Raw genomic sequence first — 23,668 nt, forward strand, 5'->3', positions numbered from 1 at the left:
ATGGAAATGCTAAACTCATAGAAATTGAGAGTAGTTTGGTGGCTGCCAGGGGCTGAGGGCCAGGGAAGATGAGATGCTGGTCAAATGGTACACACTTCCAGTTATATAATAAATAAGTTCTGGGGATATAATGTATAGTATGGTGACTACAGCTAACAATACTGTATCATATACTTGAAAGTTGCTGAGGGTAAATCTTAAATGATCTCACCACAAAAATAAAATGATAACTATGTGAGGTGATGAAGCTGTTGACTAACCATATTGTGGTAAATGTCACATTATAAATATATATTGCATGTATCAAATTATCACTTTGTACACCTTAAACTTACACAATACTATGTCAACTGTATCTCAATAACTCTAGGGAGAAAACCAAATTTAGAATTATAAGGTTTTTACTTAACATCTTTGGTATGTAATTTTTTATCATACACCTGAAATCTTTGGTTCCTAAAGACATTCATAACTACAGTAGTTCTCCCTTGACCACAGGGGATGTTTCAAGACCTGCAGTGGATGCCTGAAATTGAGCTCTGTTTTTTCCTATACATACATCCTATGATAAAGTTTAATTTACAAATTAGGCACAATAAGAGACAATAAATAAAAATTAAACAATTATAACAATATACTGTAATAAAAGTTATCTGAATGTGGCCTCTCTCTCAAAATATCTTCTTGTACAAATTTAATGCCTTTTCCATCTTAACTTAAGCACTTATCATGCACTGTGGCCATAACTTTTGAAGTCTGAGGTGTGACAGCAAAACCAGCATGAATTATTTTTCCATCTTCACAATTTCACAGATTTGTTCTTACCATAGGTCTTAGCAATCTCAGCATACAATTTTTTTCTTTCCTTACTAAGTCAAAAACTTTTACCTTTTCACTTTAAGAAAACATTTCACAGCCTCTCTTTGGCATATCTTAATTGCCAGCATCACTACTATTGTGCTTCAGGGCCATTACTAAGTAAAATAAGCGTTACTTGAACACAAGCACTGTGATACCATGACAGTTGATCTGATCAACGAAATTACTAAGTGACTTCACAGGCAGGATACACTGGACAAAGGGATGATTTATGTCCCAGGGAGTGGGACAGTAAAAGACTTCTTCACACTACTCAGTATGATGTGCAATTTACGAAGTATTTACAGAATTTTCCATTTAATATTTTTAGATGGAGGTTGACAACAGGTAACTGAAAACACAGAAAGCGAAACCGCAGATAGATAAGGGGGGACTACTGTATTTATTTGATCCATTCCTTCATTCCTTCATTTTTTTTCTTCTCTCTGTATACGTGTCCAATATTATTATCAATACCAGTATTATGAGTAACAGAACACTTACTGAAAAAACCCTTCTTTGCCATTCCTTTATCCTTATGATATATCCCACCAGGAAAAACAGTTTAAAGTTACTTGAAATTATTTCTCGATATGGTTAACCACCAATGCTATACGTGTTTACTTTCATTTTGCTAAATTTTTAGGTGTCACTTCATTTTGACTTTGTTTTGTTACTATCTATACTATTTACATGGTTCCAAAGTCAATTATACAAAACCAAGTTACATTCATGAGAGGTCTAAGGGATATCACTATCCTTTCCACCATGTTCAGTCACCTTAGAACAAAACATTTTAATTAATATTTGGGTCTTTCCTTTCAGCATCTGTACTTATATATAAGAAAATATGTCCACTTGTTCCCACCACTACCTGTTTTTCTTAGAAGACAGTGTACTGTAATTCTCTGTGCCTTGTTTTATTTAAGAACATGACTGGAGAGTATAAAAAGACATATCTCATTCCTTTTTAGAGTTGCACGGTCCCCAGTGTGCAGATACACTATATTTAAACATTTTCTATCAATAATCATTTAGGCTGTTTACTGTCTTTTTTCTGCTGTGAATAGTGCTATGATAAATAAACATAAGTATGCACCTCCTTTTTTTTAACATTTTTTTTGATGTGGACTATTTTTAAAGTCTTTATTGAATTTGTTACAATATTGCTTCTGTTTTATGTTTTGGGTTTTTTGGCCCTGAGACATGTGAGATCTTAGCTCCCCAACCAAGGATCGAAGCTGCACCCCTGCATTGGAAGGCGAAGTCTTAACCACTGGGCTGCCAGGGAAGTCCCAAGCATGCATCTCTTAATATTTCTCCAACATATCTTTAGAAGATTCCTAAAAACGTTTAGAAATTGCATATGTAATTTTGCTAGATACATCCAAGTTTATTCCAAACTAATCACTTCTTTTAACACAGAAGAAATTTTAATATTAATATAAGCCATTTTATCAATCTTTTCTTCATGCAGTGTTAAACATTTTTCCCTATCCTAAGGCTATGAAAAGTCTCCTATATAACTACCTGGAAACTTTGTCATTTTGCATTTCATATTTATATTTAGATTAATTGACGCAGAACAATTTATTAAAAAGATAATTTTTCCCCTTCTGATTACAATACTTTTGTCATAAAGTTACTCATATATAATTTTTTCATTTTCAGGCTCTCATTTCATTCATCTATTTTTGTCACTCTTGTGTCAATACTATATTGCCTACATTACTACAGCTTTGTGGGAAACCTTAGTCTGATCAATTCTCTAACATTTGTTCTCAATGAGTGACTTGCCTATTCTTATCCCTTAGTATTTCCATATATATATTAGAATGAACTAGATACAGTTATAGATATATCACAATTTGTATGTGTTTGCAAAATAAAATAAATGAAAAGTAATTGAGGTCTCTTTAACATAGCATGAGTTATATCACCAGACACAAAGGCAGTGAAATGGACAAAGGAGAGGACAGGAAATCTGAGATCAGAAGCAGTGTGTCTTAAATGCAAATCAAATTTAAATGTGTGCACATTGGAATTAGTAGCCTATTTCAAGAGAAGAGAGAGGGATAAACAGGACAAATATTAGCTAAGAATGTGCTGTCTGCAGATTTAGAGAACAAACGTATGGAAACCAAGGGCGGAAAGCCGTGGTGGGGTGGGGATGGTGGTGTGCTGAATTGGGCGATTGGGATTGACATGTATACACTGATGTGTATAAAATTGATGTCTAATAAGAACCTGCAGTATAAAAAAACAAACAAAAAAAACAACTAATATTAAACTTTCTTTGGGTTATTTGTATGTAAATATGTTAATATAAATGTTTCAGACATTACATGAAATTTCTAAAAATCTTATATGTTCTGGTATAATGTTATAAGTCATAATTCTAGTTATTACTTTAAAATGTATATATCAGAAGTAACTAAAAAAAAAAACATGTGCTGTCTGCCAGGATTTCACATACAGATGAGCAAACAGACACTGAGGGTTAAAAAGGTCTTCATAGATGTCACACAATCTATTAATAAGGGAACAAGGGTTAAAACTCATGGCCATCTGACTTTAGAACCAATGTCTTTCCACCACACCAAGCTCCTAGGAGGGTGGGGTAAAAGGGAGAAATGAGCAAGCAGTGTCAATTCCAAGGTCCTGGGTCCATCCACAGACACAAATCAACTTATATTATCAAAATTAAAAAACACAAAAAGACCACATTTATTGAACCTTTTCAACCCATCTTTCCATCATTGTATAAGAAGAATTTTACATATACTTTTAGGGTCTGATGGTCAAGTCCCCTCCCCTTAGTGCAGTTTCTAGGTCTTGGCACTTCTTGACTCATGCTTTCTTCATGTCCTCTTTGGGGAATTACTGCATGGCCGTAATTACGAGAGGCTAATATTAACAATATTACCACATGCCTAACTTATTATGTAGTATAATCAGGAACATGTAACTTCAAAATAGACTATATGTAATTTGTTCTGTTATGCTAATCATTCAGTTCCAAATCTTAAAAGTTTAACATGCCGAAATGAAAATTTATATAAACAAAACTTTTTTGTCTTGTATTATCTTTGATAAAAAAATTAATTACATTAGAAATATGATTTCATTTGTAAAATAGTACCAACAAAGATGCCTAGAAACACATTAAATCTGTGAGTTTTGTTGTACTTATTAAGGCTTGAACAGATACTGAAGGCTTTTCTATGCTTAGTCCATTCTTATGATTTCACCACTATATGAATTCTCTGATGTACAGTGAGTTGTGATTTCTGGATGAAGGCTTTTCCACATACAGCACATTGATAAGGTTTCTCCCCAGTATGAATTCTCTGATGTACAACAAGGTCTGACTTCTGGGAAAAGGCTTTTCCACATTCAACACATATATAAGGTTTCTCTCCTGTATGAATCCGCTGATGCCCTGGGAGGTGCGACTTTTGAGAGAAGGCTTTCCCACATTCAGTACAAACGTAAGGTTTTTCTCCTGTGTGAATCCTCTGATGTCCAATGAGATGTGACTGCTGACAGAAGGCTTTTCCACATTCACTGCATTTATAGGGCTTTTCTCCAGTATGCGTTCTCTGATGTATAATGAGCTGTGACTTCCGGGAGAAGGTCTTCCCACATGCAGTACATTCATAAGGTTTCTCCCCAGTATGAATTATCTGATGTATAATGAGTTCTGACTTTCTGCTGAAGGCTTCCTCACACTGAGCACATCTGTAGGGTTTCTCCCCTGTGTGAATCCTTTTATGTATGATGAGGTGGGACTTCTCACAGAAGGCTTTCCCACATTCAGTACACTCATAGGGCTTCTCTCCAGTATGAGCTCTATGATGTATAATCAGCTGTGACTTCTGGGAGAAGGCCTTCCTACACTGATTACATTTATATGGCTTTTCACCAGTATGTATTCTCTGATGTATAATGAGCGGTGATTTCTGGGAGAAAGCTTTCCCACAGTCACTACATTCATATGGTTTTTCACCAGAATGAACTCTCTGATGGATAATGAGGGATGATTTTTGAGAGAAGGCTTTTCCACATTCAGAACATTCGTAAGGTTTCTCCCCAGTATGTGTCCTCTGATGTACAATGAGATGTGATTTCTCACTGAAGGCTTTCCCACACGCACTACAACCATAAGGTTTCTCTCCAGTATGAATTCTTTGATGTATAATGAGCTGTGACTTCTTGAGAAAAGATTTTCCACATTCAATACATACACAGATCTTCTCCCCAGTTTCAACATTCACATATTGAATAAGAGATTGTTTATCGCTGATGATTTTTCCATACTGACTACCTGCACAGTGTTTCATTCTATTATGAATTTTTTCATGCTTAGAATAGGAAGAACTAGGTGTTCTCCCACATCCAAAATTCTCATCTGTGTTTTTTCTTGCATAACCCCTATTACAACTGAATAGGTTTACAGTAGGTTCCAAGCTCTTTTCAAATGAATCACACTTATACAGTCTTTGTCTTGAAGTATCTAGGTCTGTGCAGTTATGAAATATTTTTCCAAATGCATTATATGTATAGTTTGACTCTTCAATAACTGTTTTGTTGTTGATGATTGTGACTTGCCTGAGAAGTCTGTCTTGATTTTCCTGATCTCTCTCCAGCTGGTCGCCTTGCCAGACCTTTAAAACGGAGTACAATGAATGATCCCTTGTGACACTTTCCAGTATGTCCTTATGAAAGTAAACATCTCCAAGTGTATCCAATTGATGTGTGTCAAGTCTAGTCTCCCTGTCTGAAAGAATAAAATTGTAGAGATAAAATCAAACAGATACAAAGATTGAGTAGAGGACAGAAGAGGTGAAACAAATGGATGATCCAGGATGGTCCATGAAGACAGAGAACCGGGCGGGCAACAGCCCATTTAAAACACAACAAAACATGTAAATTTATTGGATGAGTAACTAAAGATGGACTTTACTTCTGATAATGGTGGCATGAGGTAGTCACGGACTTCCCCTCCTCAGAAAACAAGTATAAAACTGAATAAAATAATTTTAAAAACAACCAATTCAGGGCACTGGAAAACTACCAAACGCAGGCCACAAGGTGAAAAGTGTTTGCTCGTCAAAAACTTCTACTTCATTAGGTAAGAATGGGGAGTTTGTGGCATTCTTTCCTAAGGTTTTCCTGTCTTGCACCCCTAGTTTATGGGGCATTGAGAGATAACACAAATCCACAGGATACAGTTTTATGCTGATAGTAGAGCAGCTAGGAATTTAACAAGGAGAATTTGTACGCAAAAGAATCATAGAAAGGTTGAGATAATGAACTTGCCATACATTCCTACCTGACTGCTAAAATATTTGTGAAAAGAGACCCTAGTGAGTCCAGCAGTGATTGAAAGGCTGGGGAAACTTGCAAATTTCCTATGCTTTTAAAGTGTTCTGAGACATGCAAAATCCAGGTGGCAAAAAGTAAAAGTCATACTGGCTTTAGGTGTCTAATAAACCTGTCCAAATCATTAGTTCACATCTATAGCCAGGCTTAATCAAACAAACAAAAACTAAGCAGAGATATGAGTGACGACACTCCACAGGACAGAAAGATGTCACAGTTTAAGCCCAAGCAAGTGCCTCTAAAACAAAAACTCTCAGAAGGAACAAAAGGATCCAAAGACGCTATAACGTACTGTCTACAATGTAGAGCTTTCAACCAAAAATTACTACACATATAAGGAAAAAAATGTGACCTATACTAAGGAACAAAATCAGTCAATAGAAACTGACTCCAAATGGGTGCAAATGTTGGATTTAGCAAAGACTTTAAAGAAGCTATTATAAACATATTCAAAAAACTAAGGGAAAATATTCTAAGGAACAAGTGAATAAACTGACAATTTCAAAAGAGGAAAGAAGAATATAAAAGAACCAGTTTGACTATAAGAGGCATGAAGAAGAATTTTTGAAGAGTAATGGAACTTTTCTGTATCATGATTGTGGTGGCAGTTAACTTACTCTATGCCTTTTTCAAAATTTAAAGGAAGAGTAACATTTATTTTATGTAAATTAAAAAATAAAAGAACCAAATGAAAATTCTAAAGTTGAAATGAAGATTTCACCAGATGGGCTCATTAGTGGATTTGAGACAGCAGAAGGCAAAATCAGAATCAGTAAACTTGAAAATGTATCACTAGAAATTATTCAGTCCAAAGAACAAAAAGAAAAATTATTAAAAAAATAGAATCTCAAGATCTGTGGAGCAGTTAGGCATTCCAGTATACGTGTAATTGGAGTTTAGAAAGGGGGGGGGGGGGAAGAGCCAAAAGAAATCTGGAGAAATGTCTTTAAAATTACCAAATTCGGTGGAAAACATTAGTTTGCACATAGAAGAAGCTCAACAGACCACAGGAAGGATACCAAGACAACCAGCCAAATCAGAATTAAACTGCTGAAAAATAAAGGCAAAAAAAAAATCTTCAAAGCAGCAGGAAAAAGTGACACATCATGTATCAAAGAATAACAGTACTGTTGGCTGAATTTTCAACACACACACACACCAAAAAAAAACTGAGGTCAGGAAATACTGGAATGACAGTCAAAATACTAAAAGAAAGCAACCTGTCAACCAAGAATTCTACATTCAGTGAAACTTTAATAATGGGAAAATGAAGACATTTCCAGATAAACAAAAAAAGTTACCAACAGAACTGATCTATAAGAAATACTAAAGAAAGTCTTTCCTGCTGAACAAATAATACCAGATGATAACTCAAATCTACAAGACAACAGAAAAATTTTAAACTGTTTGGGTAAATATAAAGGATTTAAATATGTATAATTTTTAAAATATTTCCTTCTAATTTCTTCAAAAGACTTTTTAAAGCAAAAACAGTAACACTATACTGTCAAAGTTATGACAAATACAAATGTAACATACATGACTAAAAGAACAAAACAGCACAAGGTGGTTCAGGAGGGCAGAAAATGGAGCTATGCTAGTGCAAGTTTCTATAATTTGTGAGAGAAAAAAAAGCAGTATCAACATAAGGTGGCTTATAAGAAAATAAATATATTGTAATCCCTATAGCAACATCACACACACACACACACACACACACACACACACACACACAACTACCAACTAAAAAATAAACAGAGGAATGAAAATGGTCTATTAAGGACTTCCCTGGTGGCACAGTGGTTAAGAATCCACCTGCCAATGCAGGGGACACGGGTTTGAGCCCTGGTCTGGGAAGATCCCACATGCCGCGGAGCGACTAAGCCCATGCGCCACAACTACTGAGCCTGTGCTTTACAGCCCGCGAGCCACAAGTACTGAGCCTACGTGCTGCAACTACTGAAGCCCGTGTGCCTAGAGCCCATGCTCCTTGACAAGAGAAGCCACCTCAGTGAGAAATCCACCCACCGCAACAAAGAGTAGCCCTCACTCGCTGCAACTAGAGAAAGCCTGTGCGGAGCAACAAAGACCCAGCGCAGCCAAAAATAAATTTTAAAAAATAATAATTAACAAATAAATAAAATTCAAGTCATATTTTAAAAATATGTTTTAAAAAAGACAAGTAGACAAAGAAAATCAGTAAATATCAATGAACTTGACTTAACTGACATCTACAGATACCCCACCCAACAACAGAACACACATTCATTTCAAGAACACATTAATCAAACATCAGAATAGACTATATACTGGGCTTCAAAACAAGCTGCAATAATTTTATAAGGATGGAAATCATACAGAGTATATTTTCCAACCATAATGGAACTAAATTAGAAATAAATAACAAAAAGAAATATCAGAAATCTCCCCAAATATTTGGGAATTAAATAACATATTTGTAAATAAACTATGTGTCGAAAAGTCCAAAGAGAAATTAGAAAATAACTTGAATTGAATGAAAATGAAAACACAAAATATCAAAAATTGTGGGACACAGCTTCATGCTTAGAGGACAAATTACATGAAGGTAATCCTCATTTTGCAAGATTTCAACAAGCATGAAATTTAGTTACCACAGTTTAGTTAAATAACACCAGTCTGCCAACAACATAGTTCACACTTTAATGACCACAGTATGTCTAACAGCATAAAGTACAAACTTCACTGCTAGCTCTTCAGTCCATAAATCACTAAATAAATAACAGATACACATCATGATCAGTACCCAATCATTTCACTTCTTTCAAAGTCTGTTGGTGACAATTAACTTCACATCTGTTGTCCAATATATATACAGACAGCAAAGTGTGTAGTTTGTTTCTTCCTTGTATCCCATTGATAAACCCACGTGACATTATCCAAATTACCCTAATCATCCAAAAATGCGTAACTGAAAGAGGGAACTGACCAACAAAGATGTAAATGCAGCAAAGAAACAACACATAACAACACTGGATGTGATTAGAAAATAGCTGACCATGTTGGCATTGCCACTATTTATGAGACTTTAGATATGCAGCCAGAGGAACTTAGTGAAGGCAAACTTATCAACATAAATTTCTGGGTTGTGATGGAAGGGATAAAAATATTTCAAAGAAAGTGATGCCTAAATTTTCACATTACCTTCGACATATTTCACAACACTGAAAGCACAAAGGAGAAAATGTTGGAAGCTGACCCAACCTTAGAAAGTAATATGACAATTCACTAAGGCACAGAGAACATGTTAACTCCTTATCATAAGTTATACAATTATAAGAAGGCAAGCACTGTTCAAACCACTCTACATAGAGTTTTTTAAAAGAAATAAAAGACATTTTCAGTGCTTCCAATGTTTTAAATTGCAGGGTAGTAAATAAGTATTAGTTTTACTACATTTTCATCTCTATAAATAGTTATAACCAACAAAAAGATAGCATTTTTTTTCAATTTTCTTTTTTTTTTTTTTGATGTGGACCATTTTTTTTTTAAGTCTTTACTGAATTTGTTATAATACTGCTTCTGTTTTATGTTTTGGTTTTTTGGCCACAAGGCATGTGGGATCTTAGCTCCCCAACCAGGGATCGAACCTGCACCCCCTGCATTGGAAGGCAAAGTCTTAACCACTAGACCACCAGGGAAGTCCCCAAGATAACTTTTTATGTTTTGACGAAAAATGTTTAAAGGTCAAAATCAATTACAATTTTTCCCGTTGATTATAAAAATTACTTGGCAAAGTTCTGGCTTCCATGGTAATTTTTACGGTCCCTCACTACCATACAAAGTAAGGACTATCTATATTTAAATGTTCATACTAGAAAACAATAAAGGTTTCAAATTAATGATCTGAGCTTCTACCTTAAGAAGCTAGAAAAAGAGCAGATTAAACCTAAAATAAACAGAAAACAGGAAACAATAAAGATCAGAGTGGAAATCAATAGAAGATAGACAAACAATAAAGAAAAATAAATGAAATCAAAACCTGATTATTTGAAAAACAATTAATGAAATCGTTATGTTTTAGCTAGTGATGAGGAAAGAAGAAAACAAAGTATCAGTGTCAGGAATGAAAGACAGAACATCTCTAGAGATCCTATAGACATAAAAGAAAAGGGAATATTATGAAAAAAATTTATACCAATAAATATGACAATTTAAATGAACTAGAAAAATTCCTTGGAAAAAAAAAACAACCTACCAAAACTGACTCAAGAAAAAGTAAATAATCTACATAGATCCACATCAAGGAAAGAAACTTAATAAATAAAAATCTTCCCACAAAGAAATGTCCATATCTAGACTGGTAAATTCTATCACTGTAATAAACCATAACCATGAATGTATCAGTTTTTCTCAATCTGTGAGTCCTTCTAGCAAATCAGCAGAACTGAAGGTGGTCTTGCAGACCCCCAATACAACTAGTAAACCAAATCCAGTAACATATAAAAAGAATTATACACCATCACCAAGTGGAACTTATCCAGAAATATAAGGTTGGTTTGTTGTCCAAAAATCTATTAATTAAAATTCATTAACACATCACATAAATAGATCATTTCAACAGATGCAGAAAGAACATTTGTCAAAATGCAACACATTTTCATGATAAAAACACTCACCAAACTAGGAATAGAAAGGAACTTCCACATCCTGGCAAAGGGCATGACAACCTACAGCTAACATAAGTTAATGGTAAAAGACTGGATTTTTCCCATAAGATCAGGAACAAGACAAGGATGTCCACTCTCCATTCTATTCAACATTGTACTAGAGGTTCTAGCCAGGGTAGTTAACCAAGAAAAGAAATAAAAAGCATCCAATGTGTAAAGGGATATTTAAAACGATCTCTATTTACAGATGACAAATTCATTTTATATGGAAAATCCTAAAGAATTAGCTAAGAACTATTAGAACCAGTAAACTTTGTGAGTTTGCAGGATCCCAGACCAATATTCAAAAATCAATTGCATTTCTATGCACTTGCAATGGACAGTCCAAAAATAAAGTTAATGAAACAATTTCATTTACAATAGTATCAAATAGAATAAAATACTAAGAAGTATGTTTAACAAAGATGTACACAACTTACACTCTGAAAACTATAAAACATTGCTGAAAGAAGTTAAAGAGGATCTAAATAAATGGAAAAACATTTCATGTTCCAGGGATCAGAAGACTTAATACTGTTAACATGGCAATACTCCTCAAATCGATCTACAAATCCAACCAATCCCTATCAGAATCTGAAGACGTTTATTTGTGGAAACTGATACTCTGATTCTAAAATTCATATGGACCCAGAAGAGCCAAAACAATGCTGAAAAAGAAAAACAATGTTGGAAGAATGATACTTCCCAATTTCAAAACTTACCACAAACAACAGTAATCAAGAGAGTGTGATATAGGCTTTAGAACAGATATACAGATATATAGATCAACAGAATAGTATAGACAGTCCGGAAATAAACCCTTTCATTTATGGCCAACTGATTTTTGGCAAGGGTACCAAGACCATTCAATGGGAAAAGGAGAGTCTTTTCAATAAATGGTGCTGGAACAACTGGATTACCACAGGCAAAAGAATGAAGTTGGACCCTTACCCCACACCATATGCAAAAATTAACTCAAAATATCAGATCAAAGACCTAAATGTGAGAGCTAAAAGTACAAAACTCTTAGGAAAAAAACATAGGGGTAAATCTTCATGACATTGGATTTGGCAATGGATTCTTGGATATGACACCAAAGCACAAATGACAAAAAAAAATAGATAAACTACACTTCATCAAAATTAAAAACTCTTGGGACTTCCGTGGTTGCACAGCGGTTAAGAATCTGCCTGCCAGTGCAGGGGACATGGGTTCGATCTCTGGTCCAGGAAGATTTCACATGCCGCAGGGAACCTAAGCCCATGCACCACAACTACTGAGCCCACGTGCCACAACTACTGAGTCCACATGCTGCAACTACTGAAGCCCGGGCACCTAGAGCCTGTGCTCCGCAAGGAGAGAAGCCACCACAATGAGAAGCCTGCGCACCACAACCAAGAGTAGCCCCCGCTCGCCACAACTCAGAAAGCCCGTGCTCAGCAATGAAGACCCAATGCAGCCAAAAATTTTTAAAAATTTTAAAAAAAGAGTTAAAAACTCTTCAATGTGTGCTTCAATGACACAATCAAGAAAGTAAAAAGAAAACATGGGAGGAAGTATGTGCAAATCATTTATCTGATAAGAGATTTATATCAAATAAGAATTCTATACAAAGAATTATATCTATATAACAAACTTTACATGGAAGTTCTATATAGGAACTTTATATAAAGAGCTCATAATTCAATAATAAAAGACAAATAACTCAATTCAAAAATGGATGGGGGGCAAGATAGGGATGGGGATTAAGAGATACAAGCTACTATGTATAAAATAAATAAACAAGGATATATTGTACAGCACAGGAAAATATAGCCATTATTTTGTAATAACTTTAAATGGAGTATAATCTATTAAAATGCTGAATCACTATGTTGTACACTTGAAACTAAGATAATATTGTAAGTTAACTATACTTCAAAAAAAAAGGACAAGTGATCTGAATAGACATTTCTCCAAAGAACATAAATAAATGGCCAATAAGCACATGAAAAAATGCTCAACCTAATTAGTCTTCAGGGACCGTTTTGGTTCAACATACAGTTGCTATATTACCCAGCAATTCTACTCCTAGGTACACACCAAAGGAAAAAAAGATATGTCTATACAAAAACTTGTACATGAATGTTAATAGTAGCATTATTCATGTAGCTAAAAGGTGGAAACAAGCCAAATATCCAACAACTGATGAATGGATTAACAAAATGTAGTATATCAATACAATGTAATATTATTCAGCCAAAAAAGGAATGAAGTACTGATACATGCTAAAATGTGGATGAACCTTGAAAACATTATGAAAGAAGTCAGTCACAAAGGACCACAGATTATATGAATACATTTATATGAAATATCAAGAATGAGGCAAATCAATACAGACAGAAAGCAGATTAGTGATTGCTTAGGGCTGGGGAGATGGGAAGAAGGGGTGTGATAGCTAAAGGGTATAGGGTTTCTTTTGGAGGTGATAAAACTGTCTTAAAATAGACTGTGGTGACAGTTGCACAAATCTGTGAATATCCTAAAAACCACTGCTGACTTTAAATGGGTGAACTGTATGGCATATGAATTATATCTCAAAGCTGCTTAAAAAAAATAATAACAGAAAATTTCAGGGTACAGCTAGTGAAACATAGCTGTAGTCACAATATGTAACCAACTTTATATTCCACTATTCCCCAATAAATATCTTTTATTAAAGTCAAGTAAGCCTAGAAAATATCTATCAGATAAGCCATGTTGATTTCTAACTCCAAGGATTTGTACATGTCCTTTCCTAGAGCTTGCCCTCACCTTCCTCCTTCTGCCTAAGCCACACTTCAGATATGCTTCAAAGTAGCTGGTTCATGCTTTGAAAAATGCCTTCTTAAATTATGCCACATCTCTTTAGACTATAATTTTCACTGAACCCCTGAAGCAGTAACTATATTGGACATGCAATTTTATATAGCTGTAAATCTTGATGTCTTGTCTTTCTATGTATAACCTATGTTCCTGAAAAGCATTTGCCTTCTATTGTCTTTGACTCTTTTAGAAAGGTACTAAAGATATGATTGTTGAGTGGATCAATAAGAAATTTCTCTTCTGTACATGGCTCACTACTACTGAATTAACTAGTTGTCGAATACCTACTACACGCACAGCACAGGAGCAAGAAGGAATAGGAGTTATCAATCTGGGTGGAAATGTAAGTCTTAGTTGCCAACCAATTAAAAACAAAAACAAACTGATATTTCACTTCCTTTGTCTTCCATCTGCCAGATTTTCACCTGGATAGATCCAATTTGATATGTCTCTCTTCATAATCCATGGCTCTTCTCCTTGTTCCAACTTAGATATGACACCTGGTTTGGAAACTGGATACCCTATGATAAAAAAAAATTGAGGAATTGAGTTGACTACACTGAAGAAAGAAGAAAAGATACAGTTTTAGGAGCCCTACAATGAAGTTGTCCAGCTGGCCCTCACAACAGTAATGACCTTCCACTGGAGAGAAGAAAGAGAGCAAAAAGTCACAAGTAGGTCAAGAACCCACCCAACTCAATCAAATTCCAGTGAGAGGCACTGGATTGGCTAACTCTGAGTTATGTTGGGAAGCCATCCTTACCCACTGAGACCAGGTGGCTGTAGTTCTCCAGCATTACATCCCTGTACAGGGTCCTCTGAGCAGGGTCCAGTTGCTGCCACTCCTCCTGGGTGAAATCTACAGCCACATCCTCGAATGACACTGGACCCTGTAATAGCATGCTCCTGTTCAATCTGAATTGATCATTCTCATCATTTTTACCATAGTATACAAAACTACATTCCCAGTTCTACATTATGCCTATTGAGAAAAATGATGTAAAGATCTATCTTCAGCAAAAAGAGTCAAACACAGCAAGAGAACAGGAAAGCAAAAGAGACCTAATCACAAATGGAAATTTAATCAAGGCAGCATCCACTTCAAGTAAGTGGATTATTCAACAAATGGTACATGAAAATGCAAATCATGCATATGATATTCTCTAACTTTCCACTGTGTCTTCTCAAAATTTATATATAACGAATATATATATATGAACTATAGTTTAATAGTGGTTTCATGTGGTTTCAAAATATATAATCTGCATATTACATAGTAACTCTTTTCAAGTCTTTATCTTTCGTTCTCTCTACATTTTCCCTAATCCTAATTTTTGACTTTCCACTCTTTTCTATTTCATTGTATGGAAATCAAGTACAAAGTAAGCAAGCAACTCACCTGAGACTTGGTCATCTTCTGCTTCTCTTCCAAAAGGGAAAAGGTCTGAGGAATCAGGACTAGGAGATAGAATGGAGCCTCCTGGAGCCAGAACTGACATTCACCAGTCTAGAAACACTACCACCAAAAGTCACGTGGATAACAGGCCACCCTGTAGAAGAAGGTCATTTGGTCCTACGGAAGAGTCCTTACCGAACCACCATGTGAAGGAAGCCCTCTTGTGATTATAATATGATCACACAGAACTTGGACAAGGTGTATTTTTAATTGGATGAATGCTGATATGTTTTCTGTTGACTTACTAACACCTTATTGTTCCCCTTTGGATCAGCAATTATATTTGTTATTCTATATGCAGAACTACCATAAGACAATAATCATGGATATATATGTAAAGATGGAGCAGATGCCTGGCAATAAGAATGGGAATGACGAAGTAGAAAACTGCTTCTGTTTAGGGAATATGCATTCCCATATTCCCTAAACAGAAGCAGCCAGTAAAATCCTAAGAGCTCTTTCATGTTTTCCCCTAACTTGGCAAATTCTCTTGCCAAGTCAGTATTCATGGATTAAAATTATTGATTTTGTTAATTTTAAGATGCTTTCTGTTTAAATTTTTATTGCTAATTTTTAATAGTGCAGTTTCTATATTAAAAAATAGATAGTTATAGGTTCGAACTACTGTTAAACATGAACATACCACAATGCAGCAAAATAGTTACCTGGTAATCTTCTCAGTCCCAGGATGGGTCATGCAGACATGGGCTGAACTCATTTAGAGAAAGTGAGTCCTCTCATGATAGGAAGACTGTTTCATATAGGGTATCCCAGGCTTTGTCAAAATAAATCTGGAAGAAAACAGTCAAACAGTCATGCTCATCTCTGAACACCCAACTCTGCAACAAGTAAACAGCGGACATTTAATAAATGTTTGTTGAACAGAATGTAGAAGCACTGCAATAAACTGAGGAAGAGGCAGGGCTGAAATCAAATCTTACATGAGAAAGAGAAAAAGCAGCCCTTCCTATCTGAGAACTGGCCTGGCACTCATAACTCTCCTATTTAACACGAACAATTACAAGAAACACTTACATCAGACAGGCCACTCCCTGACCAGGACAGATCTAGACAAAAACAACACCTCTCTTAAATCATACCTGAACACAGACAAAACATCAACATTCTCCAATTCACAAAATACCAAACATCCCCCTCTCCCAACTAACATGAAGGATTGCTACTTTTTTACCTATCACACCTTTAGCTTCTACCTAGTCATTCTTCTCTCTAGATAAGATTTATTAAAATTTCCACTCACTGAATTACCCCACTTCCTGACAACATCCAATTCAGAGCTAGGCCCGTTCCCTACACCCTCCTCAAAATCACCTAACATAAGGCCAAATCCTATAACAAGTGTTTTCTAACACCCTCTTATCGAGACACCCTTAACGGTCCCCACTGTGTACGTGTTCCTAACTAGATGCAAGAGCAATAAACCCAACTTATTCAACTACAGGGTGTTCCTGGTAGTTTTTGGCTCGACGGAATTGACAGTAATAATCCTGTCCCTTTAGATTTGTTTGGTCTTACATTCAAAGGATGTTTTCTTCTGTGATGATATGAATGATGGAAAGAGATGATGGCTTGAAAAAACATCTGAGGAGGGGCTTCACCTTGAGAGTAGCCTCTGACCTACACAGACTGTAAAGTGAGGCATTTCCCAGTAAACTGGGACTAACCTGTATCAGCTCTGGGCCCCATTGATAACCTCTAAAAATCACTGAATCACCAGGTGCAGAAATCAGAAATCTCAAAGAGCACCTCCACCCCCACTCCCATCACAGCACTGGCCATATAGGTCCACAAATCACTGGCCACACGGATACCCCATCAGCGCAAAGGCCCGCGGTCCCTGACCCACAAATAACACAGCTCTCCCTATGACTGATCCACATATATACCCAACACTCATACTAGAGACTCCCCACCACTGACCCCATAGACCTTCAATTACTGACCCTCATGGACCGCCGTCCCAATAACAATTTCAGTCTTCCTCAGGTCTCAACCCATAAATCCCCCTTCTGACCCCCAGCTCGATTATCAGGTCCCAAAACGCCTGCCACAGCTTATCCCAGTACGGATGTCACATTCATAGCGGCGAACTCTCTCGCTTCCTGTCTGGGTGAGCAAAGCACGAGGCTCCCGGGCCTTCGCTGTTCCGTACCGGGCATTTTGGCCGCTCCGCACCCTGAGCGTCTTTGTTCAGGAGGCAATATGGCCGCCCCCAAGCGCTGTGTCTCAGTGGGAGCCGCCATCTTGAAAGGCCGGCCAGTTCCGTACAAGCAGAGGAATTCAGTTTATTCGGAACCTGAGGCTGGGCTGTACCACCGCGGCAGCGAGGGGAGGGGGAAAAGATGACAAAAAGGAGAATTATACAAATGCGTAAGGTAGAAGCTATTGCAGACTTTACAGGATTGGGGAAGAATCTGCAGTAGGGCAGTACTTTACTGGAAGACTGTAACTGGTGTAAGAGGAATTTGGAATGGTGCAATCCTTTCGTAGGAGAGTCTACTGAAAAGGTCTGCTAAATGGTCCAGGAGATTCCAGTGTGGGAGAGGGGCAAAAGTGATGGAAAACTTGGGCAGCAGAGAGGGGCATGAACAGTTACTTATGCTAATTATTATAGGAAATCCTCCTAGGGGAAATTACAATTATGGTAATAAATCGCAGGGGGCGATTGACGAAAAAAAGGAAAATTGATGGATAAACAACAAGGTCCTACTGTATAGCACGGGGAACTATATTCAATATCCTTTAATAAACCATAATGGAAAAGAATAGGAAAAAGAGTATGTGTGTGTATATATATATATATATATATATGCATAACTGAATCACTTTGCTGCTTTGCTGTAAGGCACAAACTAACACAATATTACTTCAATAAAATTATTTTTTAAAAAAAAGAAAATTGAGACAGGGAAGAGGAGACTGAAACACAAAATAAAGGAGAAACTGAGGAAAAGAGAAAGGAAGCCTAAGGGACAAAAAGACCTAAGGCATAAGAACAGAGAGTGGAGACTAGAGGACAAAAGGGGGGAGAATGAGGGACTGAGAGTGAGAGACTGAGGACAGAGGCAAAGGAGAATGAAGGAGAAGGGGGGATTGACAGATAGAAAAAAGGAGAAATGAAAGGAGAAGACTGAGGTGGAATGACCCACCATAAAGTTTTGTCTGGAACTGCCCCAGGAAATCCCTCCCAGGGACTTCAAAAGTCCTGCTTTGGGAGGATGGCTGGGGAAAGTTGGAGAATAAGTACAAAACCCATAAGGTGGTCCCAAAAGTAAAGGTGTAAGCAACACTGTTATCCTCTCAAGTGGATAAGGCAAAGATTTTATGCATTTCCTGGTCTTTACTATTGCTTTTTTTTCCCCTTGGCTGTTGATGCTGGCAGTTTGCAGTTTACAAAAATGGTTTATCCACTGTTGCATCACTCTGGAGTGATACAATTTAAGTGTACAATTTAAGTGCACTGCAATCATAAGCTTTAATAATTAGTCTGTGGCCTTGTCTGTGGATTAACTGTTGTGCTTTGTACTGATATAGTACTAGTTTAATTTCTAACAGTGTGACTATTATGACCATGTTTTCTAAGAGTTCAGATAATGAAAACGAGAACATTTTTAATACCAATGACAGCATGACCCAGACATCACCAACAAAGACTCTTATTTTAATAACAGATGTAAAGACATATCCACATCTAGATTAGGGAAGTAAATAACTAAAACAGTGCAAACTGCAAAAGATGAAAAAAGGAATTTGGGATTGGGCATGGTGGAGGAGGGGAATAAAAGCACATATGGAGAATTAAATTTAAAAGTCAAGGATGAGACAGACAAATACTTCTAAGTAAATAAAAGGGTTTTTTTGTTTGTTTTTGGTCCCTCGAAAAGACACCAATGCTGAGTTGAAAATAGTGGCCGTTGAATTCGACTGGACAGATCACTCCTAAAGGGAATCTAGGCAGCAGAAAAGAAACCTGTCAACTGGCCCAAAGTGCCCCTGACACTAGGTGTACTTCTCACCTGGTTGAGGTTGCCTACTGGGTGTTTAAAAACCAAAATATAGAGGATAAAAAGGCCTGGAGGCAAGCCCACCTACTGGTTGTTGCCCTTCAGTGTCAACCAGACGGCATGGGAATTTGAACTAACTACCCACGGAGATTCTCGACCTGGTGAGTGATCCCCAGCCTCCACCAAGGTATAGCAAGTCAAGAAAACTAGTACCCAATCAGTGTACCATATGTAAACAAGAGGGACACTAGAAGAGACAATGCCCTCAGTGCCCCCCAAGGTGGATGGAAATGGCAGAACCCGGCCACAACCCTCGAAGGCAGATGGTCCAAATAAATGAAGAATAATGGGGCCAGGGGCTCCTAAGCCAGCACTCCAATTGACCCCCGAGAAGCCCCGTCTGAGACTGGACACTGGGGAAAAGTCTGTTGAATTCTTAGTCAACACTGGTGCCACTTTCTCAGTTCTGAACACCAGATCAGGCACTCAGTCATAAGAGTTGTAAAATTATGGGAGTATCAGGGAAGGCCCAAGAACGGGCATTCATAGAGCCATTAAAATGCAAATTGGACAAACACGTCACCCATTCCTTCCTACACATTCCCAAATGTCCTATATCCCTGATAGGAAGGGATATCTTACATAAATTAGGAGTTACTATCCACCTAATGGGAGACAAACTGGAGACTGGCATTCCCCTAGACAGGGAGCACAAGATGGTAATGTTAATGGCTGAGGACAAACTTCCCTGGACAGATCTGAACAATTAGATCAAACAGCTAAGGGATGGTCTCCTTGCCTACGGGCAGTAGTAGCTACTGCAACCCCGCTAAAGGAGGTTGAGAAGTTAATGTTCAGACAGCAAATCACCATATGAACTCCACACCAGTTTCAAGCATTTAGTAAGCTCTAAGGGAACAGGTCAATTCAAGTCCAGGCTACACTTTTGGATACCTTAGTGGTTACTATGAAAACCTGTCGTACAGTGGGAGTTCCCTGGTGGTCCAGTGGTTAGGAGTCAGCACTTTCACTGGGGCGCGGTGCAGCCAAGAAACAAGACAAGACAAAACAAAAAACCTGTCAAACCTGTCGTACATTAAATCCTGCCATCTTACTACCTACAGAAACAGGGCCCTTAGAACATGAGTGTATAGAAACAATAGACACAGTCTATCCCAGTTACACCGACCTAGGAATCAAGCCTCTCCCAAACGCTGAAGAGGAGTAGTTTTGTGAGGGAGGGAAAAAGCCTGGTGGGATATGCAATAACCTCCCAGACCCAAGTCATAGAATGAAGAGGCCTACCCCCAGGGACTTCAGCCCCAAAGGTGAAACTGATGGCCCTCACCCAAGCCTTAGAGCTCAGGACAGGGAAGGCCTTAAATATTTACACAGATTCCTGGTATGCATATGCCACCCTACACAGACACAGGGCTATTTGAAGGGAAAGAGTTATGCTTACTGCAGAGAATAAACAGGTGGTACATGGCTTAAGCATATTGAAACTCTCAGAAGCAGTACAGATTCCAAAAAAAGGTGGCAATGATTCATTGCTGGGGTCACCAAAAGGAGGATGCAGAGGATAATGGGAAACGACACGGTGGATGCAACTGCCAGAAAGGTGGCCCTAGAACCAGTAACTTGGCAACTACCCTTCATACTTTGAAGGTCAGATCCATCCAATTATTCCCCAATCTACACAAAAGAAATATTAGACAAAACCCCAAAACGGGGCTTCAATAGGGATTTGGGGAGTCATGGGTGGCTAGTTAATGCCCCAAACTGTAGCTTGCCAAGCCATCAGGGAGGACCATTAAGGATCTCACTATGGGCGGGAAGTCCTAGATAATTAGCTGGTTGAGATCATGGTGACCCCAAGCACGAAAAACGTAAACGGTTGGGTAGTTGAGACCTGCCCCAATGGTGCAATAAATAACCCCAACACCAGAGCCCCCAGAGGCCCCAGATAAGACCCATTCAAACCAGAGGGACAGACCCTGGAGAACACTGGCAGATAGATTTCACTGTCACACTGAGAATATCGGACAATTTCAGATATAAGCATTCCCCACTAGAACGGAAAGGGCAGCTGAAGTGACTAAGGCATTACTAAAAGAAATAATCCCCAGGTTTGGGCTCCCAGGATCCCTACAAAATGATAATGATCCAGCATTTGTGTCTCAAGTGACGAAGGGGATAGTGAGTGCCCTGGGCATAAAATGGACCTTACACTCAGCCTGTCAAGAAAACTGGATTAAGATTCTTCTGACTGCTCTGCTCTACGTGTGGTTAGTCCCCGGTGGGGATAAGTTAAACTTAAATGCACCTGAACTCATGAATGGTAGATCCATTCCCCAAGCCCAAGAAAGGACACCTTAACCCCCTTGGAATGAAACAACTCAAGCTCTCCACGTAGGAGAAACCATGAAAGCTCTCACAGAATATGGTAACCACGAGCAGCCTGCACACACTGACCTGGTCCTACATCCCTTCCAGCCAGGAGAGTGGGTGTACCTAAAAACATGGAAAACAGGCCGCCCAAGACATCAACGCACTCCTAAGTGGAACGGACAGCACTTAGTGATCCTAACCACCCATTCTGCCCTGAAGTTGCAGGGGATCACTCCGTGGGTACATCACACTCCAATGAAGAGGGCTCCTGAGCCCCAACCTCTGGAGAAATAACCCAAGACAACAGACACCATCCCCCCACCCCCCGCTCCACACTACTCTTGTGAACCTCTCTCCAACCTAAAACTCCTTTTTCAAAAAAAGGCAAAAGATAAGTAATTGTATATGCCAAGCAATAGGGATTTTAGGATAACTGGATTGCCCTAGATTATCTGTTGGCTGACAAGGGAGGGGGTCTGTGCAAGTCAATACAACATGTTGCTTTTACATCAGTGTAAGTGGCCTGATTAAAGAAAGTGTAGACAGGCTACTAGAAAAACCAACTTGGTTAACAGAAGCCAGCCAGCCTAATCTGGCCAAACAAATTTTGGAACAGGGTAAAACAAGCCCTCCCCAGCATCCTTGGTTTCTACGTTTCCTGGGCCCCTTAAGAACCATTGTCCTCTTGCTGATATATATTTAGGCCATGTAGTTTAAATTGTCTGGCGTCCTTTGTCTCCAAAAGATTAGAATCTATAAAACTTCAAATGGTGGTCGCTCAGGGATACGAAGTCAGGGCTGAGGCCAGTCAACAATCAAACATATCTCAAGGCAGCAGGGGAGAAGTCGTGCTCCTCCACCTGGGGTTATGACAACACCCAAACTCGGCAGGAAGCAGTTGCAGAAGACAGACCCTCGCCCCTCAGAACCCGTCAAGAATGAGGGGGAGGTCAAAAGAAAGAGGGGGGATTTGCCACTTTGCCAAAGGCCACTAGGGTCCCCTGGGAAAAATAAGATGGAATCTAAGTGATAAGGTCTAACCTCTTCTTTTGTGCTTAGTCTAGTTTCACTGGCCTGTAGAGGGCCGTGTGCAGAGGCCTTGCACCTAACCCATCGCATCAGAGCTCCCAGAGCAGAAGCGCCGTGCGCTGTGCTGGACACCCCAACTTGGCCTGAAGTGAGCGGAAGCCTGCGCAGGACATTCAATTCAAGATGGCGGTGGCAGCAGCCGGTCGTGTGCGGACGCTGTACCCGGCACTTCAGTCTGAGGTGCGTGAGCAACACGCCTAACCCTCACCCAGGAGATCTCCACCCCGCCCGCCACAGACAAGAACCCTATAAAGTAGCCCCACTAATGGTCTTTCCAGGAGAACATGTGCTCTAGAGCGCCAGTTTGCACCTCTCCATTCTTTGACCACAGAATAAAGCTTTCTTTTGCTTCTTAAGTAGACCCTTCTTGGGGCCCGACTCCAAAGGGTCGGGAACACACCTTCTTAATATTGAACTCCCCTGAGGAGTAAATCTGTCTCCAAGCTTTTTCAAATTTTTCTCTTTAAATATTACCCAGACGAGTTAGCTATTGGTCATCATATCTGTGTAATCAATATAAATTTGTGTTTGTGTTCTTCGGAATTATCCCACTCAGTACTAACTTCAACCATTGTTAGCTTCAATTTGCAGGCATTTTAATAAAATCTGTAAGATGTATTTCCCATTTTGTCGTAACTTCATACTCACAGGCCCACAACGAAAAGCCTTGGGTTCAAACTCAAATTCCAGAGTTAAGTCCTCAAATTTCTAGTGAAAGCCGGTCCTGCCGGGAGAGTTCTTGAAACGGACGCCACCGCAAGATTCCTGGCACAGTGCGCCTGTGCGTCATCCCCCAGTGGACCTTTTGCCGGGAAGGGGGTTGGGGACCGGGGCGGGAAACGCAGTGCTGGAATCAGGTGGAACGCGCCGGGGCCACACCTCACGCGCGCCTGGCCTCTCGCTGCGCATGTGCGGCGCCTCAGGGCGGGCGT

The 23,668-nt window shown here is 38.6% G+C and overlaps 1 protein-coding gene across 5 annotated transcripts; it reads right to left on the bottom strand.

Annotated features, from left to right (window-relative positions):
• Nucleotides 1-3,978: 3,978 nt before the first annotated feature.
• On the bottom strand, nucleotides 3,979-23,525 carry LOC114891982 (zinc finger protein 300-like). Of its 5 annotated transcripts, none has more exons than XM_029216601.1 (7): nucleotides 23,385-23,525; nucleotides 17,405-17,559; nucleotides 15,897-16,022; nucleotides 15,175-15,291; nucleotides 14,539-14,665; nucleotides 14,201-14,296; nucleotides 3,979-5,638 (listed from the first exon to the last, which is right to left on the bottom strand). In XM_029216601.1, exons 4-7 carry the CDS (start codon nucleotides 15,187-15,189, stop codon nucleotides 4,098-4,100), a joined length of 1,779 nt encoding a protein of 592 aa, XP_029072434.1. In that variant the 5' UTR covers nucleotides 15,190-15,291; nucleotides 15,897-16,022; nucleotides 17,405-17,559; nucleotides 23,385-23,525; the 3' UTR covers nucleotides 3,979-4,097. The 5 variants fall into 5 exon arrangements, with proteins under 5 accessions (XP_029072434.1, XP_029072430.1, XP_029072431.1 ...); XM_029216597.1 differs by having other exon boundaries at nucleotides 15,175-15,325; XM_029216598.1 differs by lacking the exon at nucleotides 17,405-17,559 and having other exon boundaries at nucleotides 15,175-15,325.
• Between the last annotated feature and the right edge of the window lie 143 nt (nucleotides 23,526-23,668).

Source organism: Monodon monoceros, unplaced genomic scaffold (assembly GCF_005190385.1).
Source record: "Monodon monoceros isolate NGI ecotype Baffin Bay Population unplaced genomic scaffold, NGI_Narwhal_1 Super_Scaffold_12, whole genome shotgun sequence".
Classification (NCBI taxonomy): domain Eukaryota; kingdom Metazoa; phylum Chordata; class Mammalia; order Artiodactyla; family Monodontidae; genus Monodon; species Monodon monoceros.

What these genes read in the sequence shown, in the direction of transcription:
- LOC114891982 (XM_029216602.1), bottom strand. An exon ending in CAGCCACCTGGTCTCAGTGG is followed by an intron (nt 14,297 to 14,538) that starts GTAAGGATGGCT and finishes TTTTTATCATAG; the next exon opens with GGTATCCAGTTTCCAAACCA. An exon ending in GCAGATGGAAGACAAAGGAA is followed by an intron (nt 5,635 to 14,169) that starts GTGAAATATCAG and finishes TCTTTCAGACAG; the next exon opens with GGAGACTAGACTTGACACAC.